Here is a 13,624-nt window from a genome sequence, read left to right as displayed (position 1 = left end):
ATTCAGGTACAGGTCTTAGTTAAGGAGCCGAGTCAGAATCAGGATCAGGTTGCTTGCAAACCAAAGTTCAAATGTTCATGGCAACTATGATAAGCTGGCAAAGGAACAAAGTATAATGAATGTTTTGTCTGGCTGGTAATATCATATCAGACCCCTCTCCCATTTTGTTTTCAGAATATCAGGCTTTTGCCATCACACATAGAACTTTGAGTCCCACAGACTTGAATGAACAGATTGAGGAACTCTTTTGTTCTTCAATGTCCAGTGTGATATGTAGTGTTTGTAGTGTGGTTGTGTTGTTTGGTCAAATATTGTGTTTTGTATTTCTGTATTGCAGGGTTACAGCAGACAAAGCTAGAACTAAAGGGATGGTGTCCACTCAACTGCTCTTTGGGCACGCTGGAATTCAAATTTAAAATAAGATTCATTTTTGGGACGTGGCCCTCATCCCTCATATCTTTATTTTTCGTATAAAATATATTCCAACACAAGGCCGACTGCAGACGCCCCAGTGAAACAAAGATCAATCATCCCATGTTCTTTTGTTCTATTGAGCCTTTCAGCAAGTGCAGACCAGATTTTAATGAGCATGTGCCGCACCCCTATGATATGACGTTGTCAATTCTCCTCTTTTTACCTTCTTAAGGTGCCTGGTAGAAAGGTAGGTGTTGCGCCCACTGACTCTATTCTGGCCTCTTTTGGAAGTGAGCTGTCTGTGTTTCAGGTCTGCCCCAACCCCCTTTCAGTGCCTGAAGCACCCACAGATGAGGGTCATCAGGGCGTCAGTGGAGCTGCATATCAGCCTCTGGATCCAGTGCTTTTGCCCTCTCTTTCCCTCGAGCTGGTTGTTTGCTGCTATCGTGAGCTTTCTTACTGTGGAACCTGTGTTTATACTGTTACCCTCTGTTTTGGACTGGTTAGTTGGTGGGGAGGTTTGTTAGTAACCAGTCTGGGTCATTTTGGAGAAGCTGTGTAGGGGTTCTCTGCCAATTAAGTTGTTATGTCTGTTTTCTCCTGTTTTTCTAGTCAGCTAGTGTTGAGGAAAATCTATCTGATAAAGGTTGTATGAAGTCAGTGTGGGGGTCAAAGGACCCCCAGAGGGGGGATATGTTGAGGAAAATCTATTTGGTATACAACTTTATAGACATATGTAGAACTTGTTATGTTGAACCCCAGTAATCTGGTTGTTAAGATCATCTGTGGAAATGAGTTGACTGGCCAAGAACAAGTTGTTATTCTTTGCAATTCCCAGAAACAGAGGCAACGTCGTGCCAGGAAATAAGAATAACATGTCCGGTAGAAGGATAAGTTGTGCTGCCAAAAAGGTTATTGTGACATTTAAGAACAGGATGTAAAAAGAGAACTTGATGTGTTTTGTTATGGTCCATTTGCATGATGTGATTGGCTGGTGGGATGACCACAAAGGTATATAAGATATGATGAAAGGATGAATGTGTTGAATTTTGTTGTAAGCTCGTCTGCAATAAAATATCCCCGCTGGTTGCAAACTCCAAGATCTGCGTCTCTTCATTGACTTTCTGCCACAACACTAGGGAACTCAGTATTGTGTTTCTGTTTGTTTCTGTAGGAAAGTTCAATTTCTTATTTTCTAGATAATGTGGGGGTCTTGTTTATTATTTAGGCCTTAGAGACCCTGATGTCATTACTTCCGTTTAAGTTGGGATATTTCTGTTAATCAATTAGTTATCAATAAATGTTACTTATTGTACTCCTTGAGTGTTCCAGCTGCCTTTCATTTAGTTTCAGCTTTTGTCAAGGGTTTTTCTCAAATAGTTATGTTACTGCCTGTGTACCCCCAGGCACATTAAGGAAGCCGTAACCGGAGGGGAAATCAATTTTTATTAAGGAAGTTGCAATGTGACTAAAGAGGGCGACATAGAGGCACAATGTGGCACATTCTACAATTAAACAATGCAAGATGCTGCATTGATGTGGGGCATGTTTCTATGAACTAGCAACATACAAGTCCAGTTTGAGTAAGTTTTACAATTCTGGAAAGTAATTTCTGTTGAAGTACAGTAGAAATACTCGGTCCACTTTGCAAAGTGATGTACCACAAGGCCCATTTGATTGGCCACCTTGCCAGAAGTTATTAAGTTGTGTTGTAGCAAAACTTTACACTATATATATATACTTATTTATTTTACTTAAATGGCATTGCCTTTGTTTGTGAAAAGGTCCTCAATGGGCTTTATCTGTCCACATTAGCAACAATTTCCAACTCAGCCAAAGCTCTTTAAAAAGACAAGAAAAAAAGCACATTCATTTCCACTCTAGGAACAACAGAGAAGTGCAGTTTAAACACATTATCTCCAGTTGCTATAAAGACTTACAGAGTACCCTGGACTTGCAGACTATTGTCTTCTTCCCTATTCACCACAATTCAATGTAGATCCAAAGGTCTGGTGGCCTGACCTTATTCAGTTTTAATCAAAGCTTCCTATGATAATTATAATAACAATAATAATACATTTTATTTATTGAGCGTTTTTCAAAGTTCTCAAAGACGCTTATAGGCTTCTGTTGTTTGACACTGTTTGGAAAAATGACATCAGCTCCCTGCAGCAGGTCTGAACTGACAATCAGTCTGAAATACAGTTATATTACATTATTTTCTTGACATCTCAATCATCTGTTTATTTCTTAGGATTTTGTACACTTTTAGTTTATTATTCACCCAGTAAAGTATTTCTCATAAAGGCCAGACTCGGCAATAGATGGCAATACTTGACTTCTTTGGTACTGATGAAATAATGCCGCCCATTACTTTATTCCTATTATTATTTATTCTCTATTAATGTGATTATTATTATTATTATTATTATTATTATTATTATTATTATTATTATTATTATTATTATTATTATTATTATTATTATTCCTGGACCTTTGCTCTTATGCTTATTGCAGCTGAGTTGTTGGTCTGTCTTTGCTTGCAGTGTTGATTGCCCACATTGGTAATTGGTTGAATTAAACTTATACCTGACTGAGTTGCAGATGACATTAACAAAATCATATTGTTGAATAACTGCAGCTTATTGAGTAGTCATTGGATTGTTCAAACTGAAGTTTCTCTTTACTTTTTTTAAGGACAAACAGTTAATAGGATTTGTTTTACAGCATGGAAACAAATCCTGACATGAAATACCTTCTATAGGTCTGAACATTTACATCGCAGGATTAATATCACAGAAGGATTGTTTGCGCATTAGCATCATTAACATAACTATTACTGTAACATTACTTTTAATACATTACATCACTTTGGCTTGACAGAACAACTTCTTTAGATGTTTAGAGATTTCTTTCATTTTTAGTCCATATATAACTGGATATAACAGAGGATAATAGAAAAACGCTTGTAAAGTCATTATGAAATGTAAATCAGATCCAAGGTGAATTATTATAACATCATATGCACACAAAGATGAAAAGCAGATTAAAACTATCAGGTGGGGTAAACAAGTCTGTGCGGCTTTTTTCCTGACATTTCTACCACTTCGATAGGATATTATAAGTATTCTGGTATATGTAAACAGTATGAAGAGCAAAGGGAAAAGTGCCATGCTCAGCAGAGCAAACACATCAAATATAGATAGTGCTCTTGAACTCTCGCAGAAGAGATTGTAAAGTGAATTGTTACAAAAAAGTGCTTTCAAAGTTAAATTACAGAACTTTGTATTAGTAACCAGTATTGCTGAGAGTGCAACCAGACTAGCAGGTACAAGCCATGCTAGAACCAGAATGCTGCTCACTGTGCATTTTCTCATGATAGTTGGATATTGCAGAGGTTTACATATAGCCACATACCTGTCATAAGACATGGCTGACAACAGAAAGAAATCTGAAGCACTTAAGGTGTAATATACAAAAAACTGAAAGATACATGCTGAATACGATATGATCTGTTTTTCAGATAAAAAGTCACTTAACAACTTTGGGTACATAGCAGTGTTGTAAATAATAGAGTTCAGTAGCAAAGCTGCAATGAAAATATACATAGGCTCATGGAGGTTCCTGTGTATGGAAATAAGGTACACAATGGTGCAATTAAAGCAGATTGTTAGAATATATACTGTGAACATAATACAAAAATATAAATACCTGTATTTGCCCATTTCCACATACCCACCAAGAGTTATATATGTTGCATTCAATTCATCATCCATGAAGATTGTCACACATTAAACCCTTACTTCATAAAACTGGTAGATTGTTTAACAAGCAGCAATGAGTAAACTGAGAAAAGAAGTCTCACTGTGGCGATTGCATTAATATAGAACATGTATTTATTTGTATTGTTCATTTACTGATACCTGACCTTAGACGGCATTTGATGTATGTTCATCTTCAGATATCAGAAAGTGAACTGTTTGAGTCAGATTAATTATTTTATAACCTTTCTTCACTCTCCATGGATCTCATTAACTCTTCCACATAGAGTTGTTATCATTCCAATAACTTTATCAAACTCTGGAGGCCTGAACCCATAGGTGTAAACTTTTTTTACATGGATGTGTGTTCTCTTAATATGTTTTTGTGCCTCCTTCAACAATAACTTTACCGCATTGCGTTGAGAGCTTACGTAGGCTTAGTGCAAGGCCCCAATCATTGACCTGCTGGTGCACTAACCTCAATACAACACACATAGATAGTCAAGTTAAACTTTAAGTAGAACTGTACATTTTCATAAAAACACAGTCTGAAAACCTACAACTATTTAAAATATTAAATACAGCAAAATAAGAATGTATACAATACTACGCTTAGGCCATAAACATGATTTGAGTTGTGTAGGAAGCTGTGAAAATATGTGCAGATAACAAGTCCTCCAAATTAAACAACAAAATGTATTGTTGGTCCATGAACTCCATAACGGATGGGTACAGCCCTAACTATAGACCTGAACCAGTCCTAACTATAGACCTGAGCCAGTCCTAACTATAGACCTGAACCAGCCCTAACTATAGACCTGAGCCAGTCCTAACTATAGACCTGAACCAGCCCTAACTATAGACCTGAACCAGTCCTAACTATAGACCTGAGCCAGTCCTAACTATAGACCTGATCCAGCCCTAACTATAAACCTGAACCAGCCCTAACTATAGACCTGAACCAGTCCTAACTATAGACCTGAACCAGCCCTAACTATAAACCTGAACCAGCCCTAACTATAGACCTGAACCAGTCCTAACTATAGACCTGAACCAGCCCTAACTATAAACCTGAACCAGTCCTAACTATAGACCTGAACCAGTCCTAACTATAAACCTGAACCAGCCCTAACTATAGACCTGAACCAGCCCTAACTATAGACCTGAACCAGTCCTAACTATAGACCTGAACCAGTCCTAACTATAGACCTGAACCAGCCCTAACTATAGACCTGAACCAGTCCTAACTATAGACCTGAACCAGTCCTAACTATAGACCTGAACCAGTCCTAATACCTGAACCAGACCTGAACCAGCCCTAACTATAGACCTGAACCAGTCCTAACTATAAACCTGAACCAGCCCTAACTATAGACCTGAACCAGTCCTAACTATAGACCTGAACCAGTCCTAACTATAGACCTGAACCAGTCCTAACTATAGACCTGAACCAGTCCTAACTATAGACCTGAACCAGTCCTAACTATAGACCTGAACCAGTCCTAACTATAGACCTGAACCAGTCCTAACTATAGACCTGAACCAGTCAGACAGCCTGGTACTCAACTCCTCTTCTCCGTTTCAATGAGCGCTAACAGACAAATCTGTAACTTCACTCTGAAGGGAATCTTTTGTAACAACTTACTTCAGAAACTTTACTGTGTGAGCTTCAGAGTGCTTTCTGTGTCCGGTGTGATTCTTCTCCTCAACATTGTATTTCTCCCTTTGCTCTTCATAGTTTTTACATACACAAAGCAGCTTTCTGTGGAAGCAGAAACAACGCCGGTGCCTTCAAAGAAAAACCCTCAGGTTATAGTCTTAACTCCGCTGGATGAACAACGGATTGTTTTTGGATGAGAAACGGATAACTTGACTTGAGTGAACACCGCAGTTTGATTATTGGTCCTAGTCCCTATATGTTAATAAACCTTTTGATATTAATACTTTTATTAACGTCAATAACTTGAGTTTCATACTTGCTTATAAACAAACCCGCTCCTGCCAGATTCCAACAGTAGCTTTACAAGCTGTTGCTCTCCGCTCACACTAACTGTGAGAGCGTCTAAAGGTCACACACTTTACTTTGGTTCAACGCATCGGTCTGCCTCCTTCTGTTTTTTAATAAACATTTACTCCTCGTCTTCCTGCAGAAATGCACTTTTCTGACGACAAACCAAGAAGAAGAATTCTAGTTGAGCCGGTGATTATCATTATAATGTCAGCACTATTCATGCAGAGCCACGATGTGAAATCAAACACTCTTACAAGAGGTCAAAGAGGTCAAAATATGGTAACAAAGTCACCAGAAGATAAATCTTAAAAGTGATGTATTTGTTTGTGTGTGTGTGTGTGTGTGTGTGTGTGCCTCCACTTTGTATGATGCAATCTGCTGTGATAACAACAGCCCACAGCTGATGAAACAGTAATGAGGATCTCAGGGGACGGCCTGAGTGCAGCCGCTTTGCAAACAGCTAATTATCACCCAGTGGTCACAGTGAGGCGGCCTCAGGGGTCCTCTGTGATCAGCAACAACTGAGCCAACATGCTCCATCATTACAAACACACCCGAACACGGTAACTTGTGGTGTAACAAGCTGCTAAGTTATTAGAAGTTATTAGAAGTTATTAGAAGTTATTATCACCGTGATTATGTCAGAGGTGGTCAACAGGTTGTTTCCTCTCTTGTCCTTTGAGAGCAATTAAACACACGGACTGTTTACAACCAGTTCATCAACAGCAATATAATATAATATAATATAATACAATATAATACAAAAAATAATATAATAAAATATAATACAAAATAATATAATAAAATATATTATATTATATTATATTATATTATATTATATTATATTATATTATATTATATTATATTATGTCCTCTATGGGAGCCAGGCGGTATTGCTGTGCCCGCTGGAGGGAAGGGAGGCACAGGAGAACCAGAACCAGGACTGAGCGGGTCAGACTGTCAGACCCTGCTGCAGTAAAATGAGAGGTTTTCTAAAGGGACTCTGGTGCTCAGAGACACTCCCACTTTAGTCCACAGGGACCAATAAAATCAACACAAAAATTAAGTTTACTGTAGCAACTGAAGTAAAGGTAGTAGTACAACTTTGTGAAATGGTCTGTTACATGTAAAGTCCTGCATGCAAACTTTTAATTCAGTAAAACTACAAAAGTAGCATCAAAATATGGTTAAAGTACCGAAAGTAAAAAGTACTCATCATGCAGAATAAATCATATCATATTCTTATATTTTAATTATTGATGCATAAACGTGTTAATCACTTTAATGTTGCAGCTGGTAAAGCTGGAGCTCATTTTAATAACTTTATATACTGACCGCCTGCCCCAGGCTCATTGATGAGTTGAAATGTAGAAGACTCAACTAAACTAAATTAAGAGCAGGAAACGATTATTTAAGTTATTTTGTCCAAAGAGCAAATCCTCACATTTTAAAAGCTGCAATTTGCATTTTTGCATTATGAAAGACTCAAACAATGAACTGATTAACATATTGTTTGTTGATTTATTTTCGACTGAAACAATTACTCAACTAAAAGTTTCAGCCTATTTCTTTCTGGACAAACAGTTGGCTTTGTAACAACGAACCCACGGGTGTTAAAGTGCATTTAAAGGATAATCATCACAGAAGTCATGATGCCAAATGGATGCTCATTAACACATTGATTGGTTTTCAAAGGCCAGCCAGGTAAGTATTTAAGGGACATTTAAGAGAAATGCAAATGTCAAATTTAAAAAAGGGGTTAAGTAGAACTTTTGGAGAATTTGGGTTAAAAAAAGAGTGTTTTAAACCTGACGTCACGTCCACGTGTGAATGCACCTGTTGTCGCTCTTTAATCTGATGAGGCGGATTTAAGGGCGCAGGTGTGCGACGGGTCCACGTTCTCGGTTCAGTGACGTCAGATCAGATCAGGATCGGATCGGATCGGTACCATGGCGTTCGCACTGATGGCTTGGGTTTGTCTCTGTGGAGCACTAGCCCGGCTCAACTACGCAGAAAGCCACCGCGGGACGGAGAGAAGTTTGCATGCGCCAGTTTGGCATTTCCTCCAAGGTGAATGAATGAACACCTGCTGCTCACCTGAGGTTAAACCAGGAAGCCTTCAACGAGAACAAGCTGTTCAGCTCATCCCGTTGAGAGAAAAAGGTTTTAAAAATCCTGAATGAAACCTGGTTGTTGTTCCAAAGTAGTTAATATTCGTTTAACTGAAGTGTATCATGTCATTCTTAAACAGACTGAGGCCATTCTCGTGGTGTCACTGCAGGGTCAACAGAGGAGTTATTAAAAACATTATTTATGGCTCTGCTCCGTTTAGGTGCATCGGGACTTCATTCATTTCTCAGTTACAGCTGTTTATTCTTCTGAGGTTTAAAAATGGTAAAGAAACGTTTGACTAAGTCAATGTCCTTTTTTCTTTTTTATAATTCACCATTAGTTCCCTGTTTTAATCCTTGATGAATCTGAAGATTGAAGAGACTGGCTGTTTTACTGAACTCAATGCAAAGTTTATTTAATACGACAAATTGAAACGTAATCTTTTTAGTTTAACCATTTATTCTATTTCGTTTTCAATTTAACATAGGGGATTTTAATTCCACAAAGTGAAAGAGCCATTCAATTTGTTCTCAGTTTTATTTTAACATTGAAGTTTTGGCCTGCTTACATACTCTATGATTAAAAAACAAATGACCCCCTTTTTAAAATTTGACATTTGCATTTCTCTTAAATGTCCCTTAAATACTTACCTGGCTGGCCTTTGAAAACCAATCAATGTGTTAATGAGCATCCATTTGGCATCATGACTTCTATCTTCATGCACAAATGAAATTGTTTAAAAAATATAAACACAAACTAATCCATGTAGCCTCTGAACCATCCTCTTCATTCTCACTAAGCGTTGTTGACTCTGTTTTCAGTCTTCTGATCTAAACTCTCAGCAAGAGTTTGCTTTAGAATTATTTTCTTCATTTCAGGAGGTGTAAAAAGTAGAGAGACCCCAAATTTCAACCAGCCACTGTATCGCTGCAGTAATGGAACCCTTTCCCTGCGTTTTTCACTCATCAGATACACAAACCTGCGTCTGGAAGGTGCGTTCGATTCGTCCACCTGTTATATGTCTTTGCCTTTATGAAATGGCTGACGGCTGTCATCAGGAGCCTAATGTGTGATCCGTTTCCACAGATGGGGCGCGGTTGTTGTCGCTGCCTGACGGGTGTCACAGTTCCATTCGTATTTCTAGGTGGTGGCTGCTGGTGAAGCTTCCCTATACCGGCTGCTACACAGCAACACAGGTAACAGGTCCAGGCTCCATGTAACCACCATGAACCCACTGTAGTTTATTGTGGCTCAATCCAACATAAGTATACAAAGAACTGCTGCTGGAAACATTTACTGCAATGTGTGTATTAATCCTCTGCTGCAAATAGTCCCCAACAAAACCAAAATGTATTTCTGTTTTGACGTAATGTGGCTAAAAGTAGTGATGAGCTGTTTTAGGGACTTAACTTGCATTTTTGATAGTTGAATCTCTGAATAAGTTTGCATGTCTGTTCTGCAATGAAGTGCGTCTCTGAAAGGGGTTAATGTAGGCCAGGATTTGGAACTAAAGGAGGTTCTGCTCTTGACAAGTCCTGATAATTTGAAAGTCATTCAAACAAAAGTCTCTTCCACTCTTAATATCTAATGAATGGACCTAAAACTATTTTCTCTTTGGCAGTAAATGCAGTTTGAACCAAAATGTATTTCTTTTTGTGTGTCCCCAGACTGGAGATGGAACTGGTGTTGGCCCGTTGAAGCTGCATTACTTCGACCGTCTGCGGAAGGAGAACACGACGGCCGTGGCTGACTGTGAGAATGCAGTAATGTCGCCGCTGGTGACTTGTAGAACAACATATGTCACTGTGAAGCTGCCTCGTGAAACCAAACTGAAGAAGGTGAAAGAGCTTGGTAAGGACCGGTTAGCTGGGAGCATACCAAATCGCACCTGATCAATAAGCAAATCTTTAAAGTGATCAATCCACCCCTAGCGAGCTGTCAGACACACAGCCCGGATACATTAGTTATAATGGCTAATGTAGTAGAAAATATTGGCACATGCCAGCAAACTGCGGCCACAGTTTGCTGGTTAGCTCAGCTCCACTGTACGCTTGCTTGCTTGCTAGTTAAATAGACTAATCCAGATAATTATTTTAATTGCTTGACCCACAACTATGAACTTGTGAGATTTCATTTGCTCTTTCAACAGATTTTTTCAGTAACAAAGGATTCTCGGTGAGACAACGGAAAACCCCAAATGCTTTGTTAGTGGACATATCAAAGCTACCAGACCAGGTAGGTCTGGTGCAAAAACATGTTAACACACTGTTAAATAATTTGATGTTAAAACTAAAACTGTTCACAGGATTGTGGTTTTGAACTACTTTATGTTGACTCTACTGGGAAACTGTGCACGATGCTGGCAGCTTGTCACCGTACATTACCAAGAAAAGATCGGAGGCATCATGTCAGGAGATCTCTAGAGGAACCAGATGTATTTGAACTGTGGGGCTTTGATGATATTCCTGCTGGTTGTGGCGGCACCTCCTCGACCACCACCACCACCGCTGGTTGTGGCGGCACCTCCTCGACCACCACCACCGCTGGTTGTGGCGGCACCTCCTCGACCACCACCACCGCTGGTTGTGGAGGCACCTCCTCGACCACCACCACCGCTGGTTGTGGCGGCACCTCCTCGACCACCACCACCGCTGGTTGTGGCGGCACCTCCTCGACCACCACCACCGCTGGTTGTGGCGGCACCTCCTCGACCACCACCACCGCTGGTTGTGGCGGCACCTCCTCGACCACCACCACCGCTGGTTGTGGAGGCACCTCCTCGACCACCACCCCCGCTGGTTGTGGAGGCACCTCCTCGACCACCACCGCCGCGCCCTCCTCGACCACACCGCCGCGGCCTCCTCGACCAGCACCGGCGCCTCCTCGACCAGCACCGGCGCCTCCTCGACCACGACTGCCGCGGCCTCCACGACCAGCACCGGCGCCTCCACAACCAGCACCGGCGCCTCCTCGACCACGACTGCCGCGGCCTCCACGACCAGCACCGGCGCCTCCTCGACCAGCACCGGCGCCTCCTCGACCACGACTGCCGTGGCCTTCACGACCAGCACCGCTGCCTCCTTGACCACGACTGCCGCGGCCTCCACGACCAGCACCACCGCCTCCTCGACCAGCACCGGCGCCTCCTCGACCACGACTGCCGCGGCCTCCACGACCAGCACCGGCGCCTCCTCGACCAGCACCGGCGCCTCCTCGTCCACGACTGCCGTGGCCTTCACGACCAGCACCGCTGCCTCCTTGACCACGACTGCCGCGGCCTCCACGACCAGCACCACCGCCTCCTCGACCAGCACCGGCGCCTCCTCGACCACGACTGCCGTGGCCTTCACGACCAGCACCGCTGCCTCCTTGACCACGACTGCCGCGGCCTCCACGACCAGCACCGCGGCCTCGACCACCAGCACCGCGGCCTCGACCACCAGCACCGCGCCTCCTCGACCACCAGCACCGCCGCCTCCTCGACCACCAGCACCGCGCCTCCTCGACCACCAGCACCGGCGCCTCCTCGACCACCAGCACCGGCGCCTCCTCGACCACCAGCACCGCGCGACCACCAGCACCGGCCTCGACCACCAGCACCGGCGCCTCCTCGACCACCAGCGCCTCCTCGACCACCAGCACCGGCGCCTCCTCGACCACCAGCACCGGCGCCTCCTCGACCACCAGCACCGGCGCCTCCTCGACCACCAGCACCGGCGCCTCCTCGACCACCAGCACCGCGCCTCCTCGACCACCAGCACCTGCGCCTCCTCGACCACGACTGCCGCGGCCTCGACCACCAGCACCGGCCTCCTCGACCACCAGCACCGGCGCCTCCTCGACCACCAGCACCGGCGCCTCCTCGACCACCAGCACCGGCGCCTCCTCGACCACCAGCACCGGCGCCTCCTCGACCACCAGCACCGGCGCCTCCTCGACCACCAGCACCGGCGCCTCCTCGACCACCAGCACCGGCGCCTCCTCGACCACCACCGCCTAGTGTGAAGCTGAATAATGGATCTTTTTATTAATGATGAATGTATAAAAAAAACAGAAGTACTGAAATGTTATTTAATGTCATTAAAATTAATTCTTTTCAATATCTCCATGTATTAATTCTACATTCCTGCTATTCAAATGCACTCATTCACAAATTTGGTAATGTTGGCTGTGAAATATGAACGTTGTATACTTTTATGGGTCTGCATTTTAGCTGACGTTCCAAGTTAATGTTGGTTAGGTGGATTCTGTCAGTCGGAATGAATTACGGTAGCGCTGACCCTTATTTCAGTTGATAGCATTGCTTTAGCTAACGGTAATGTAAGCGTTAAACGTTGCCACGCCTTCCTTTTTAAAGTTAACAATAACATATGGTTCGCTCTATAGCTATTTACCATGATTTAAAATAGTGCGGTTGAAGTTAACTACATTTATAGGGTGCTTTTGACAAGGCAAGCTGTAGTATTAAACATTAAAGGGGTGGGTTAGCCCCATTTTTCTAAAGGCATTCGGCAAATGTTAGTAAACAGTTGGCTAACGTTACTTGGATTTCTAGCTAATGTTAACTCGGTAATACTGAGTGGGAGTCCCAAGACACTTGTAACGGTGTTCCTAGATGGCAGGGAGATTTTTAAGAAGATGCACCAACTTGACACAATTTTATGCTTTTGACAACAGTTTACACAATGTGTGTGTGAAGATTGTATGATTATATCTATCAAATGTTTTAATCGTCACCTGAATTTAATGTAATTTCTTTTTATTTTGTGAAATGTTATAATAGACAAAAATTGCATTTAAGGTTAATTTTAGACTAATAATAAAAGTCCGGTTTTATTTCACTTAAGCCACTGTGAAAACGACAGGCTCTTTGCATTTGAATAAACCATAAAAAAAAAATTGTTGTCAGAAGTGGGATTCGAACCCACGCCTCCATTCGGAGACCAGAAGTCCCATGTTAGGAAGGTTTGTCACCTTGAGTCTGGCGCCTTAGACCGCTCGGCCATCCTGACAATGACGTCGGTACAGCGGCTGGTAGGCCATTTGTCTGTTATACTAAGAATGTTGTTTTTGTTCAGTTGTTTTACCACAGAGGGGTTCAGATAAACAAAAAAGTAAATGTATATGAATGCTAATCATAATGACGACAATCATAAGAATTATCACCATTTTCTATAAAGACTTGGACTAAAATTTGACATTTTTACTTATATGTCTAAATTCACATAAATACCCAGTGAAAGGGCTTACTTTTTACGAGTTAAAATCAATGTTATGAGACGTAAATATTAAAAACATAAGAAAAGAGATTTTAAACGTTAATGGT

The 13,624-nt window shown here is 42.1% G+C and overlaps 2 protein-coding genes and 1 non-coding gene across 3 annotated transcripts; all 3 read right to left on the bottom strand.

Annotated features, from left to right (window-relative positions):
* Nucleotides 1-3,275: 3,275 nt before the first annotated feature.
* On the bottom strand, nucleotides 3,276-4,190 carry LOC129104833 (olfactory receptor 6N2-like). The gene has a single exon (XM_054615691.1). The coding sequence runs from the start codon at nucleotides 4,188-4,190 to the stop codon at nucleotides 3,276-3,278; it is 915 nt and encodes a 304-aa protein (XP_054471666.1).
* A 6,423-nt stretch (nucleotides 4,191-10,613) lies between these two features.
* LOC129104219 (fibrous sheath CABYR-binding protein-like) lies at nucleotides 10,614-13,234 on the bottom strand. The gene is made up of 4 exons (XM_054614796.1): nucleotides 13,223-13,234; nucleotides 11,843-12,294; nucleotides 11,172-11,796; nucleotides 10,614-11,073 (listed from the first exon to the last, which is right to left on the bottom strand). Exons 1-4 carry the CDS (start codon nucleotides 13,232-13,234, stop codon nucleotides 10,702-10,704), a joined length of 1,461 nt encoding a protein of 486 aa, XP_054470771.1. The 3' UTR covers nucleotides 10,614-10,701.
* On the bottom strand, nucleotides 13,202-13,310 carry trnal-caa (transfer RNA leucine (anticodon CAA)). Its single transcript has 2 exons — nucleotides 13,273-13,310; nucleotides 13,202-13,247 (listed from the first exon to the last, which is right to left on the bottom strand). It is a non-coding gene; the product is annotated as a tRNA-Leu (tRNA).
* Nucleotides 13,311-13,624: the final 314 nt, after the last annotated feature.

Source organism: Anoplopoma fimbria, chromosome 16, assembly GCF_027596085.1.
Source record: "Anoplopoma fimbria isolate UVic2021 breed Golden Eagle Sablefish chromosome 16, Afim_UVic_2022, whole genome shotgun sequence".
In the NCBI taxonomy this organism is placed as follows: Eukaryota; Metazoa; Chordata; class Actinopteri; order Perciformes; family Anoplopomatidae; genus Anoplopoma; species Anoplopoma fimbria.
This window is presented reverse-complemented; position numbering and strand designations above follow the sequence as displayed.

Bases quoted from the DNA above. Each gene is read 5' to 3' on its own strand.
- LOC129104219 (XM_054614796.1), bottom strand. The intron at 11,797-11,842 runs GCCGGTGCTGGT...GTGGTCGAGGAG, and splicing joins GTGCTGGTGGTCGAGGAGGC to GCGCGGTGCTGGTGGTCGAG. The intron at 11,074-11,171 runs GTGCTGGTCGAG...GTGGTCGAGGAG, and splicing joins TGCTGGTCGAGGAGGCGCCG to GTGCCTCCACAACCAGCGGT.
- LOC129104833 (XM_054615691.1), bottom strand. From the start codon at position 4,190: ATGGATGATGAATTGAATGCAACATATATAACTCTTGGTGGGTATGTG.